General features: G+C 54.0%; 4 protein-coding genes across 4 annotated transcripts in view; 2 read left to right on the top strand and 2 right to left on the bottom strand.

The window, feature by feature from the left end:
- VTN49DRAFT_5619 (uncharacterized protein) overlaps window positions 1-1,594 on the top strand; it is a gene marked incomplete at both ends in the record, with an annotated part of 2,680 nt that extends 1,086 nt beyond the window's left edge. Inside the window, 4 exons of the mRNA XM_069413696.1 lie at window positions 50-401; window positions 453-465; window positions 519-1,313; window positions 1,367-1,594. Of these exons, the coding sequence (XP_069266342.1) occupies window positions 50-401; window positions 453-465; window positions 519-1,313; window positions 1,367-1,594 (1,388 nt within the window). The remainder of the gene's footprint in view (window positions 1-49; window positions 402-452; window positions 466-518; window positions 1,314-1,366) is intronic.
- A 171-nt stretch (window positions 1,595-1,765) lies between these two features.
- VTN49DRAFT_5620 (uncharacterized protein) lies at window positions 1,766-7,341 on the bottom strand (the record flags this gene model as incomplete). Its single annotated transcript, XM_069413698.1, has 4 exons — window positions 1,766-2,202; window positions 2,266-3,820; window positions 3,875-6,914; window positions 6,965-7,341. The coding sequence occupies 4 exons, from the start codon at window positions 7,339-7,341 to the stop codon at window positions 1,766-1,768; spliced, it is 5,409 nt and encodes a 1,802-aa protein (XP_069266343.1).
- A 279-nt stretch (window positions 7,342-7,620) lies between these two features.
- On the top strand, window positions 7,621-11,138 carry VTN49DRAFT_5621 (uncharacterized protein; the record flags this gene model as incomplete). Its single annotated transcript, XM_069413699.1, has 2 exons — window positions 7,621-10,050; window positions 10,113-11,138. The coding sequence occupies 2 exons, from the start codon at window positions 7,621-7,623 to the stop codon at window positions 11,136-11,138; spliced, it is 3,456 nt and encodes a 1,151-aa protein (XP_069266344.1).
- A 115-nt stretch (window positions 11,139-11,253) lies between these two features.
- Window positions 11,254-13,009, bottom strand: VTN49DRAFT_5622 (uncharacterized protein; the record flags this gene model as incomplete). Its single annotated transcript, XM_069413700.1, has 3 exons — window positions 11,254-12,547; window positions 12,604-12,858; window positions 12,912-13,009. The coding sequence occupies 3 exons, from the start codon at window positions 13,007-13,009 to the stop codon at window positions 11,254-11,256; spliced, it is 1,647 nt and encodes a 548-aa protein (XP_069266345.1).
- Between the last annotated feature and the right edge of the window lie 18 nt (window positions 13,010-13,027).

Genomic DNA, 13,027 nt, shown 5'->3' on the forward strand with positions numbered 1-13,027 from the left:
AAAAAAAAAGAAGCCCCTAGCAGCAGACGCTTAAGTGTTGTGAAAACAGGCAGCGGCCACCAATCCCCCGGTCTCTGGACACACCCCGAAGACGAGTCCTGGAAATTCAATGACGTCGACCACTGGATCGAGCTAGCTAAGCTCTTGGAGAGTGCCAAATTTCATGGCATCTTCATTGCGGACGTCCTCGGCGGCTACGATGTCTACAAAGGCCCGAAGAACCTCGAGCCGGCCATCGTCTCGGGCGCGCAATGGCCAGTCAATGAGCCTTTGGCTATTGTGCCCCCAATGGCAGCGGCGACAAAGAATATCGGCTTCGGTGTCACTATTGCTACGACCTATGAGCAGCCGTACCATCTGGCGCGTAGGTTGTCGACAGTGGATCATTTGACGAAGGGACGGTAAGACATCCCTACACTTTTGAGAGGAATATGCGGCTAATGAATACACAGGGTTGGTTGGAATGTTAGTTTATGAAAACTATCAATGTCTTTACTACACGCTGACCTTGGTTCTAGATTGTCACCGGCTATCTCGATTCGGCCGCCCGCAACCTCGGCCACACGCAGCAACCAGAACACGATAACCGCTATGCAATCGCCGAGGAATACGTCAAGGTAACATACAAGCTCTGGGAGTCGTCCTGGCGAGACGACGCCGTCGTCCGGGATGCCAAACGAGGTGTCTACACGGAGCCCTCTCGCGTGCGGGAGATCAACCACAAGGGCAAATACTACACTGTGCCCGGTCCGCACATCTGCGAGCCGAGCCCGCAGCGGACACCTCTCATCATGCAAGCCGGTACATCCAAGGCTGGGAAGGCCTTCGCCGCGCAACACGCCGAAGCAATCTTCGTCGCAGGCCATAGTCCCTCCGTCGTGGCGAAGAACATCGCTGAGATCCGCTCCCTGGCTAAGAACGAGTTCGGCCGTGATCCGAGCAAGATCAAGTTCCTAGCCATGCTCTGCCCCGTGTTGGGTCGCACGCAGGAGGAGGCGCAGGCCAAGTTCGAAGATTACCGTCGCCACGGCTCGATCGAGGGTGCTTTGGCCCTGTTCGGTGGCTGGACGGGTATCGATCTGGCTGGTTATGGCGACGATCAGGAACTGCGCCATGTCGAGAGCAATGCTATCCGCTCGGCGGTTGAGGGCTGGAGCAAGGCCTCGCCTCATGTCGGCAAGTGGACGAAACATACCGTTGCGGAACATATTACTGTCGGCGGTTTGGGCGCCACCGTCGTCGGTACCCCGGAGAAGGTTGCCGATGAGCTTGAGCGGTGGGTAGAGGAGGCAGATGTTGATGGATTCAATTTTGTAAGTTTTACTCTTCTCGAAGGTCTCGGTCATAGCTGACATTGGGTCTTCAGGCGTATGCTGTCAAGCCCGGTACATTTGTCGATATCATCGAGCTTCTGCTTCCCGAGCTGCGGAAGCGGGGTCTCTTCTGGGACGACTATGCCGTTCCTGGCGGTACATACCGGGAGAACTTCTACGGTGTCAAGGGCCAGACCGGTCCGCCGGACGATCACCCGGCCGCGAAGTATCGATGGAAGGCCGGCGTTGATGCTGCAGATCATGTCATCCCAGAAAACTGAATGCTTAGATACCAAAAAAAAAAAAAAAAAAAACAAACATGAATCAAAAATTCCATTCAATGTCAGGAAACTTTTTCCGACCCAGTTCTAGTGTAAACAAACCCTCCATAGTAGGTCATATACATGTACAACACACCAACGCCCAGAAAACGAATGCAAGAGTTAGATATCCTAAGTCAGCATGTCGTCTAACCTCTCGCCCAAGATTTGCTCGATATCCTTGATCCACTTCCGCACTTCGCGTTCCACCGTCTCGTCCTCGTCTTCCATCAGCTCGCTGATGTACGGCAGCATCTCCGGCAGCAAGGCCAGCCAGTCCTCGCCGAGTCGCTCGGTGAGCGCCTGTTCGGCCTTCAGCGCTGCCAACCGCGTGTAGGGGCTATCTCCACCACCGCGGTTCGTCGAGGTTGACGGACGCAGGTACTTCATGATGGCCGTGTTCATTTCCTTGTGGTTGTCGGGCGAGTCGGTCGCCACGGCGAGCTCGGCAATGGCTGGCACCACGTAGTTGATGATTGCCGACGATGTGGACGAGCCTGTGGCGCGTGCGAGTTGAGAGATTAGTGGTCCGGATACCGCGTTGAGGTGCGATGGAGATTGCCAGAAGCCTGCACATTGGTTAGAAAGGCGACCGAACAAATTTGTCTTGGGGGAAGGGATTGGGAACGTACCATCCTGGTCGTTCTCAAACGCAGCATGAAGAGTTTGAACAGCTGCCAACCATAGACTCTTCGACTCCTTGCTGCTTGGCTTCGCCTGCTTGAGAACCTCCACCGCGTTGTCCAGGATATAGCTCGCGTAGCTCGTGACGATCGACTTGAGAGTGCTGAAGAACACCTGCAGGAACTTGTAGAAAGAGGTGAGACGCAAGACACGGCCGCGCGTGTCACTCTTCCCAAGTCCAGTGGTGGCCCAATCGACGAGCTGCACGAACATTGGCCGGAAGATGGTGTCGTTAAGTTTGTAGATCATCTTGATCGCGACGTCGTTGACCAGCTGCTCGACGGCGTCCAGGTCATCCTCGTCGAAGAGGCGGCTCTCCTCATCATCCACGGATGACTGCTCCCGTCGGAGGTCGAACGTCTTGACCAGCAGCTTCCGCAGGATGTCGACGTTCTTCACCGTGGCCGACTTGGGGTGTTTCTCGATCGCGATGCTGACAACCTCGAGGCTCTCCTTCACGGCTGTTGGTCCCTGCGCGACAACGGCCTGCCAGTTGCGCTCGACGACGCCGAACGACTCCTTGACGTCGACCTTCTTCGCAAGCAATTTCAGAGCGTCACGTCGCGCGTCGTCACTTTCGTCTGACAGATCCGCTGCAGCCGACTTGCCGCTGAGCAGGAGGATCTGGTCAAGGTTCTTGCTCGACAGCATGAATGGAATCTGCACAAGAAGGGCTGACAGCAGGGTGTAGACCGCATTATGCAGCTCTTCGTTCGTCTCATCACCCGTGATACTATCTTCCAGTAGAGATAGCGACCGCTGCAGAATCTCTGGCAAAGCAGGAATGATGGCCTCGCCAAGGACATCCACCATTGACGCCAGACACAAGACACCCATGACACGGATTCTTGTGTCGGACTGGCCTATACAAGCATCTCCAGCGATAACTTGGGCCGCTTCAACTACTCTTCCGGTGTCCTTCTTGCCATATTTCTCCGCGATGCGGTCCACGCAAGCAACAGCCGCATGTTTCAGCAAGATATCATCCGAAGACCGGATAATCTCAACCAATGTCGAGGTAAATTCCAACACTCGGTGTTGGGAGGCGCGATCATTGTCAGGATTCTCGCCCAGCCGATTCTCAAGAAGGCGCAGAACTCTGCGCTCGAGATCGGGATCCTGTCGCTTGAGCAGCACCTCCACGGTATCAACAAAATCGATAGTCGACAACACCCCGAGGATGGATCCCAGGACTTCGCCTGATGCATTGTTCAAATTCTTCACATCGCGAACGCTCTCTCCGAGTGAGAGAACCTGCTGCAGGATCATCGAGAAGAGCGTCCTGATTGTTGCGATGGTATCCTGATCATCCGACTCCTGGAGAGCCGCCATCTTCGCTGCAAGTGAAGAGCGTTTCACCACGTACGCCAGTGATCGCAGGAGCGTTTCGACCATCTTGTCCTTGGGCGGGGCGGTCTCGTTGCCGACACCAAGCAAGATTTGCGAAATACCTGGTCTTGGCTGCAAGCAGTCACGGACAAGGTCCAGATATTTCTTGTATGTCTAAAAGAGTAATCAGTATTTTGCCCCCAAGAAACCAATAACAATGGCACTCACAATAAGCTGCACATCCGAGCTGAGGCTCGACACGAGTTGTATCATCAGCGATGACACATTCTTATCCAGCCCGTGTCGATTGGCGAGCATCGCCAAAACGGCGAACAAAAAGTCTTGGGCACCCAACTTAGTGACCAGCGCCTCGAACAACCGCTGGCGACGATGCGACGGGATGTGATCAAAGGCGGCAGTGAAGCTCAACAGCAGCTCCGAGGTGCCAGCAACGATGTCCCGTTTCTGGTTCCGCAGCGACTGGACGAGAGCCGGCACCACTTGGTCGATTGTCTGATCGATGACCATGACCGAGTAGTCATCATCCTTTCTGAGAACGCTAGATCCCATGAAGGTGAAGATTGGCATAACGCTATGCAAAACCATTTCTGGAGCGATCACAGCCAGGGCAGCGACCAGCAACAGAGCAGTATTCTGTACTTGAGGACTATCTGTCGTGCGAACGCAGTCGACAACGAGATCTGCTCGGACGACAGATGTATCGAACAGTGGCTTTGCAGAGCCCTTGGAGCGATTAACCACGGCCAGGAGACTACCGAGCGCGAGACTGAGCAGATATCCCATTCCGGACTGGATTCGGGATTTGAAATGGTAGATGGCGTCAAGAGCTTGGAACAAACTGGGAACAATAGCCGGGTGCTCATCTGGCGACGAAGCATCTACAAGCTCAAGAATAAAAGTGATCTGATCTATTGTCTGATCAAGCTCCTCTTGAGCAGTCGCGCTGGTAGCCGATCCATCATCTGTGCGTCTGCGTTTGGGAGACGGCGATTGTCCGTCGAGCTTGGAGATAGAGGCGGGGATCCTATCTATGAAGTCAACCAGCGCAGCCTCCGGAAGTTTAACGTTGCGCAGAGTCTCCTTGGCGTTGATCTCCACTGTCGGGGGAGCATGGAATGCAATATCAAGCATTCGCTTCGCCGCCGCTATCTGCCGCTCTTCGCTCAGTCGACGCCAAATCTGGCCCAGACGGGTGAAAGCAGCAAACACAAAACCGGATCGGAGGGTATCCGCGTCCTTTTCGATAACAGAGAGGACGACATTCTCAGCTTCCTTGTCTTTGTGGCTGACGATGGTGAGAACTTCCTGGTCAAGTTCTTGTTGCACCAGCTGCTCCTTCTCGCAGATGCTTGCTACTTCAGCGTCCGAAAACGTCCGCCACGTCTCCAACAGTGGAGCAAGCTCGGTTGTCCGAACGGTCGAACCAATCTTGTCAATAGAGTTGATGATCTTCAGCAGCCGCAGCTTGACACCGAAGCAGGGAGTCTGTATAATATGCGAGCAGAGAAATGAGTAGAAAGCCTGCCGCAACGACTTCTTTAGCTCGCCAGAGTTAGTGTCCTCGCTAGAGTCTGACTTGCTCTTCAGAGCGCGCTCGATCGAGGCTCCAACATGGCCTGCATCCAATACGCATCCTTCGAGGTTAGGCCGTAGAACGCGGTCGATGACCTTTTGCACATCACGCGCCGATAGCAAGTGGAGAGACGCTGACCCCGATCCGTACAGCGTGTCCTTCGCCCAAACTGTGGGATCTTCGACCTTCTTTGCCTTGCGCTGCAACTGCACCACTGTGGCGATGAGATTACCGGCTTCCCTTCGGATCGTCGTGGAAATGTCTGTAAGTGCGGCGATGATGTATGGCAACAGCCCTTGAAGATCAAGGACTGGCGTGGCATCATTCAGAGCGGTGGACATCACCTTCAACGCAGCTACGCGTGTACGCAACGGATAGGGACCGGTGGAGACCCGAGCAAAGAACGACAAAAATTGCGGTTCGTCCGCGAGACGGGCTTTTCCGAGAGCTAGGAGATTTGTGAAACTCTCTAATCGCTCGGGCGAATCTGCTGCAAGTGAGAGAGCTTGCACAAGGCGGTCCAATAGTGTCGGTTCCCGTTCGGCGAGGAAGGATGAGTGATACAAAGGCTCCTTCGCCAACCCGTCGAGAATTTCAGGGAATGGATCGGACTCCTGCTGATCAGCCACGTCGCCCATCTCAACATCTTCTGAAGGTGGGAGCACGGGCTGCCGATCGATCACCGTCTCCAAGCTTTGCTCCAAACTGGCGATGTCAACACCAGAGTCTGATGTGGCCTTCTTCAGAAGACGGCGGAGCTTGTCGGAAGAATTCAGCAATTGGATGAGCTCGGAGACCTGGCCCTGGAAGTCCACGGTCATCTGGCCATTTTGGGCCACTTCGGCAGTGGTTTGAAGAATAAGGGAAATGGCACGTCGTGTTCCATCATCATCCAAGAGCCCTCTCTGAAAGACACTGGAGACGAAATCGGTTCCGGGAAGCGCATGTTGATTTTGCATCTCAGAAATACAACCAGCAATCAGTCCCAAAACGAGTCCGGTGATTTTGTGTTGAGCACTAAGGTCGATCAACAAATCGACCAGATTCTCCAGCTTCAGGACAGAACGAACGACTTTCCTTGGGAGAGTTGGTGATTCCTTTTGCTGAGCCAGCACTGACAAGCAAACTATGCCCGAGTTGAGCGTATCTTGTGTCCAAGACCCAACCACAGCCTCCATTAGCGAGTCGAGCGCTGTCTCGCTGAGGGCGGCTTTGGTCGCGAAGACCACCGTGATCATGTAGCAGCCAACGACCAACTCAGTGACCTTCTTCATAGCCAGGCCATCATTCAGGACCGGCAAGAACCGCAGCAGTATATCTTCATGGTTTTGCTTTTCGATGTGAAGACGGCCTGAGCGCGCCGAATCCAGCATCTCCGACACAGCCTCCGTCATGATGCCGGCCCAGAATGCCAGAAGTCCATGATGCTGAGCCTGAAGGTTGGAAACCTCAAGAACGTGTCGATTCAGCGCGGCAGCAAAGGCTTGGTTTTTGGCGGCGCTCTTCACCAGGGCTTCTCGAGGCGGATTGATGCGACTACGCTTATATGGGTAGAGGACTTTGAAGGTCGGCGTCAAGTCTTCCGGTAGAATGGTCAACAAATTGAGGAAAATCGGGGCCGAATGGTAGGGAAGAAATGTCAGAATAAGCGAGTCTGTGTTGAATTCATGAACGCTAGGAAATGTTAGCATGAGCCCAAAGGGGAACGACAGTGTTGAATTTACCGAAAACGCCTCACAAGCCAGTCCAGTGCTTTGATAGCAGGACTGAGCAACAACCTCGCGCCGACCAGAGCCAGAAACGATTCCAGAACCACATCAAGCTCCTTATTTTGCGCGGGCGTCATCTGCCGTCGATCCTCCGTCTTGCTGTGCGGACTGAAGAGAGTGCGCTCGAATTGCATGAAGCGCGCATCTAGGCGACACAACTCCTGAAATCCCTCGTAGCATATTTGGTATATCGTATCAAAATCTTGCGAGCTGGCGACTTTGCTCTCGAAAATCAGAGACTGCGAGTGCGCAATGCGTTGCTTTTTGAGATTGAGCGGGTCGATTGAAGTTGCCGCAATCTGCGACAACTGCGCAGCGAGGGACGTCGCCATGGCGAATTTATTTTCCAATCACTGCCGACGGTCCATTTCAAGTGAATTTCCTGCAGATGAAGCCCGACGAGGAGCGTGTCTCTACTTAGATCCTCTCGGTGATTTTGACCTGGGTCTGATAAAGAAAAAAATCTCCGGGCCGACGTTTTTCCGTGACCCACCAATCAGAGCTCTCGGAGCCCGCCGAAGCTGGCCGAGGAGCTTGATGTCAACGGTCAACAGTGTGGAGTTAGCAAGAGGCAGAGTCCAGGACATCTGCCTCGGCGCGGTGCTTCCTCAATGCAAGGATCGAAGCCGATCCCGAAATTTTCCAGTTTTAGGCCTGAACTTGTAGCCACACGCGCTGAGCAGGAACGCGACTCGGACCGCCACCGAGACAGGCACAAGCATCGAGATGACCACCGACGTGAGAGCTCCAGGCACCGTCATCGCCGCAGATCCCGGTCAAGAGAGCACCGATCGCATGATCGCCGTTCGCGCGAGCGTCACGAGAAGGATCGTGAGCTGAAAAAGCATCGCGGGGATTCAAAGGACGCGTCGTCAAGACCGGAGGAGGAATCGGATCTGTTTGTGATCGACCGCAAAGGCGACGAGTACAATCTCATATATGGCACGATACACCGATATAACATCCCCGCGTATCGGCGCTTTGGCAATGGACGCGTTTTAGGACTACCCGCGAATTATCGGATCGACCGTGACTACAAAGATGAGGGCTCCGTGTTGGTCAGAACGGACACATGGCGAGGCGATGCGACGAGACACAACACAAGAAGCCTTCTTTCGCAGACAGAGACGAAAGGAAATCGCATTTTTCGAATACGTCAGGATGCTGTCACGCAGGCTGATGATAATGATGCCGACAAGGACTTTATTCCGCTGGAGTCCAACGGCAGTCGTAAGCGCAGACGGCTGCTTGGTGAATTCTCGCCGCACTACGAATCCGATTCGGAGGCCGAAAAGTACGGTTACCGGTCAATCCACGGAAAGGCAAAGCCGGAGCAGGACATTCCCAGCGATTTGGAAGTCGCACCGGGCGATGAAAGCGATGAGGATCGCGCATTCGTCAGTTGGGATTGCGATCTCAGACAACGAAATGCCGAACTTACGCGTCGCACGCAGAACAACCCTCAAGACATCAATGCTTGGATAGACCTTATCAATTTTCAAGATACGCTGATTGCCGGACCTCGCGACCTACATCAGCTGACAGGCGCGGAGCAAAGGAGCCTCGCGGATATCAAGCTCTCACTCTACGAGAAGGCTCTCAAAAATGATTTCCGGGCAGAAAAAGATCGCTTACTCTTAGGTTATATGGCGGAGGGGGCGAAGCTGTGGGACAGCAAGAAACTGGCGGACACTTGGCATGCGATTCTACGGGACAATCCTGGCCTGATTCAGTTATGGGTGAAATATCTCGACTACAGACAAACGGAATTTCTTGATTTTACGTTCCGTCACTGCAGGCAGGTCTTTGTCGACTGCATGAGACTCAATGCGTCAAGCGTCGGCAACAGGGAAAAGGAGTCGATTCACATGTACCTTTTCCTTCGCATGACTCTGTTCATGCGCGAAGCCGGGTTCACGGAGCTGGCGGTTGGGCTGTGGCAGGCCATTCTCGAGTTCACTCTTTTCCGTCCGGAAGGGCTTAAACAAACATCCCCGGAGACTGTCATCTCCGCGTTTGTTGAATTTTGGGACTCGGAGGCTGCTCGCATCGGAGAGCCTGCAGCCAAAGGCTGGCAAAACAAAAGCAGCACTCACCTTGATGCCAAAAGATCCTCCTCTGACCACACACGAATAACGCCTCAAGCGTTATTCGAAACATGGATGGAGATTGAGGTTTCTAGAGGTCGCAGAGCTCGTCTTCCTGCCCGGTCAGTTGATGAGGTAGAAGATGATGACCCGTACCGTGTAGTCTTGTCCTCGGACTTTGAAGACCTCCTCCCCTACTTTTTGAACTGGGAGTCAGTCGATGTGCTCGTGGACAGTTTTTTGTGCTTCTGCCACCTGCCACCAGTAGCGGCACTGGCGTCCCCAGATTTCGGCCGCGGAGATCCCTTCGTTCGGAATGAACTCGCTGATCTACCAGATTCGATGCTCATAGATCTCTTATCTCGGCGGACTGAGGACTTCAATCCCTTCAATTTCACTCCAATGCAGAACATTCTTAACAATGTTGATGCATTGTTTGCGAGTAATAAGTGGTTCTCGGCATTGGCGACGTGGACCGCCCTGGTGTCGCACGATCATTCTCCCTTGGACGTGGATTGGGTCCTCCGCTGCTTGCGACTTCTTGTCGATGTGCGGAAAGACGATAGCTTTGCAGAGTACGTCCTTGCCGTTGAATTCGCCATCCGGGGCCCAGAAGCGAAGAAATTCGCAAAATCGCTGTTGAAGAAGAGATCATCAAGTCTTAGGCTTTACAATGCCTATGCGTTGATGGAGTGCCGAACAGGGAACACCGCCGCGGCGGCGCATGTTTGGGCCACAACGCTGTCAATGGCTTCGGAAATATCAGATCTGCAGAAGCTTGATTATGGATTGCTCCTGTGGACATGGGTTTGGGAGTTACTGGGCGAAAGGCGTCAGGTCGCTGCACTGCGGTTATTGTTGGCAATCTCGGCCTATACCGTGGACCTCAAATCTCTCGAGGAAGCATCCAAGGACGTCACCGTCAATCCGACGGAACTTCTCAAGAGCCAGAGGGTATGTTAATTCATCATCGCCTCCATCAGTATGAGAAAGAAAAGAGTGCTAATGAACTCTAGTTCCTGTCCGATCAAGCTGAGCATGCACTAACCGCCCGCGATCACGAAGCATTCATATCATGGACCGGCTGCCTCGCTCTCCTCCACTATCTAGCCCACTCCTTCGACCTGACTGGGGCCGTGCAGGTTTTTACTCGCGCTGCGGAGCGACTATCGTCGAGTGTTACAATGCGGCCGGCCGCTGGTTTCGCTCTGGAACTCCTCCATCAAGCCCGCAGTCGGGTGATCCATTACCACGTACAAGAGCGACGCATGCACCGTCCAGCGCACATCCGCGAGTTGCTCGGGGAGAGCATCACACTTTATCCACACAATACCATGTTCCTCTCGCTCTTCGCCTGGAATGAGGCGCGGTTCCGCATCGATGATCGTGTACGGGACACGCTACGCGACAGGGTCTTCGCTCCACATAACAGCTCATCGCCGCATGCCAACAAGAAAGGCGCTCCTACGCCCGTCACGTCGCATTTATTTGCGATCATGCACGAACTGCACCGTCCTGTGCACGCAGGCGCCACTCAGCACTCCGTACGCGCAGCCTTTGAACGCGCCATCGGTTCTGCCGGCACCGATCGAACTCCCGCCATCGTCGCCAACTCGTCATCAGCATCCTCATCGCTGGCGATCTGGAAGCTGTACATCCTACATGCCCTCTCCAACCCTAGCAGCACAACAAAAGAGCACCAAGCAAAGGACGTCTTCTATCGCGCCGTACGCCTCTGTCCGTGGTCCAAGGATATCTTGCTCCTCGCCTTCCGTTACTTCCAACAGCAGCAGCAGACTGCTACGGACGATAGGAGTAAGAGGATGAACTTCTGGGATCTACGGAGGCTGTACCATGTATTCATTGACAAGGAGCTGCGGCTCCATGTTGAGCTTGATGAGAAGATGCTGGACGAGGCGGAGATATTCGCGATCCGGAAGGAGCAGCAAGATCAACACTTGGATCCGAAAATGGCGCTGAGAGGGAAACATCCAATCGAGCTGCCACATGATGCAGATAGTGATAACGAAATGCATGATTAGAGGGTATCTGATTTGTGGATATGCACATATTCTTGCCGGCCACGAGAATAGATTCACGCTGTTACGTAGCTCATACCTATGTACATAAACATGATTGAAAGGAATGGCTTCTCCCTTAGAAATGTTCCTTCCAAAACTTGAACTTGACCTCATGGGTAGACACCTCCTTTGTAGCCCGCTTGATATCTCTAGCTGCGGCATTTGGCCCACAGAAGTAGACACCCACCTCTGTGGTGACATTGCTCTCCAACCCCGCGAGATACGACTGATCCAGAAGCCCATCCCGCATGGCCATGAAGAGACGCTTGAAGTTCGGGCGACCAAAGTTGGTGCGGCTCCTGAGTTCCGTGAGCGGGTCGACGTCCGTGCCAACGGAGTTGAGGTAGATGTTGGCGGCGGTGTCCTGGTCGAGACGCTGGGTGAGGTAGGTATGGATGCGAAGGAACTCCTCCCCACCTCCGGCCGCGGCGGTGGATTGCTGCTCGAGCGACGCGAGCAGTGCCTGGAACCACTCGAAGGAATGAGTATCCTTGCAGACCCAGATGAACTCGACTCGGCGTAGCCGCTTCGGCGGGTTGGGGCCAGCGCGCAGGTGCCAGATATTCTTCAGGATTGATGCCCAGGGAGTCACGCCAATACCCGTACCGATCAGCACCGCGATTTCGTTGTCGAAGACGTCCTCCGCGGGAGCACCGTAAGGGCCATCAATCCGCAGCTCAGGCATCTTTTGTCCGACTTGTGTCGCGATCTCGTACATGCCCATGGGGTCGAGCCCTTCCAGATCCTTGGCTTGCGCGGGACCGCAGCCGAGAGCGTTACCCAGTGCCTTCGTGAAGTCGCCCACTTGCCGCACGTGCACGCTAATGTATGGGTCGAACGGGCAGGAGGTGATGGTGAACGGGTGCCACTGCGTGTTCGATACCTCGGGGACCTGCAAGAACAGCCACTGGCCGGCCTTGTATTTCATGCTGGGCTTCCGGAACTGGATTTCAATCACATCGTACGGATGCCGAATGACCTTGGTAATCTTTGTCTCCCGTCGCGCGCGGATTTCCCGGTAGAGACGTTCGAACATGTAGATCCCACCACCCCACAGCTCCCATCGCCAACCCTGATACCCAATGCAATGCTTCCAAAAGTTGTCACCGGCGAATGGGGAGAACGGTTCCGCGGTGTCTCGCACGAAACATCCCGTGGCGTGTGTGAAAAGACCCAGCATGAACGGAATAAACAGGTGATGCGTGTACCAAAATGTCTCGAACGACTGCTGCCGAATCCGCGCATGAGCGGTGGTGTACATCAAAAACATGCACAGGAGCATGACATGGCCCGTGACACCACCAGCCTGAGTGTAGTGGATCTGGATCGCCGTCTCTGGTCGAAGCTGCAATTTCTCCACGTTATAGAAGCTAGGTTTGATTGTGAGTATGACCGAAAGTAGCGCTCAGCGGACAGATCGACTTACTTGACATAGTGGCCTGCAGTATGGATGATTGTGAAGATGAGCGTAGCATATGCGACCTGGCGATGGAACCATATCGACTCATCCAGAGGCAACCATCTAATCTTTGGTCGGATGAAGCGCAGCAGGTTTCGACACATCGGTAAGAGGATCAGGGCGCCATCGAAGCTCAAGACCAGCCCGGCTCCGCGGGAAATCCAGACGGAATACTGCAGGAGGTTGAGGCCAGCAAGTTTCTCATTTTTGACCTGCGAAATCCTGTCGACGATTGTCAACTCTCATTCGAATTTGCCTGATGCGGCCCTACGTACCACCCGACAATAAAGAGTGCAATATGCGCGCCCCAAAACCAAGTGTAAAAAACAAGTTTACTGGGAGCAAACAACGACCTCCAATCTATGGCGGCCATGTTGAAAAAAAGCGATCG

Source organism: Thermomyces lanuginosus (assembly GCF_041956635.1).
Source record: "Thermomyces lanuginosus strain ATCC 200065 unplaced genomic scaffold VTN49scaffold_35, whole genome shotgun sequence".
Classification (NCBI taxonomy): Eukaryota; Fungi; Ascomycota; class Eurotiomycetes; order Eurotiales; family Trichocomaceae; genus Thermomyces; species Thermomyces lanuginosus.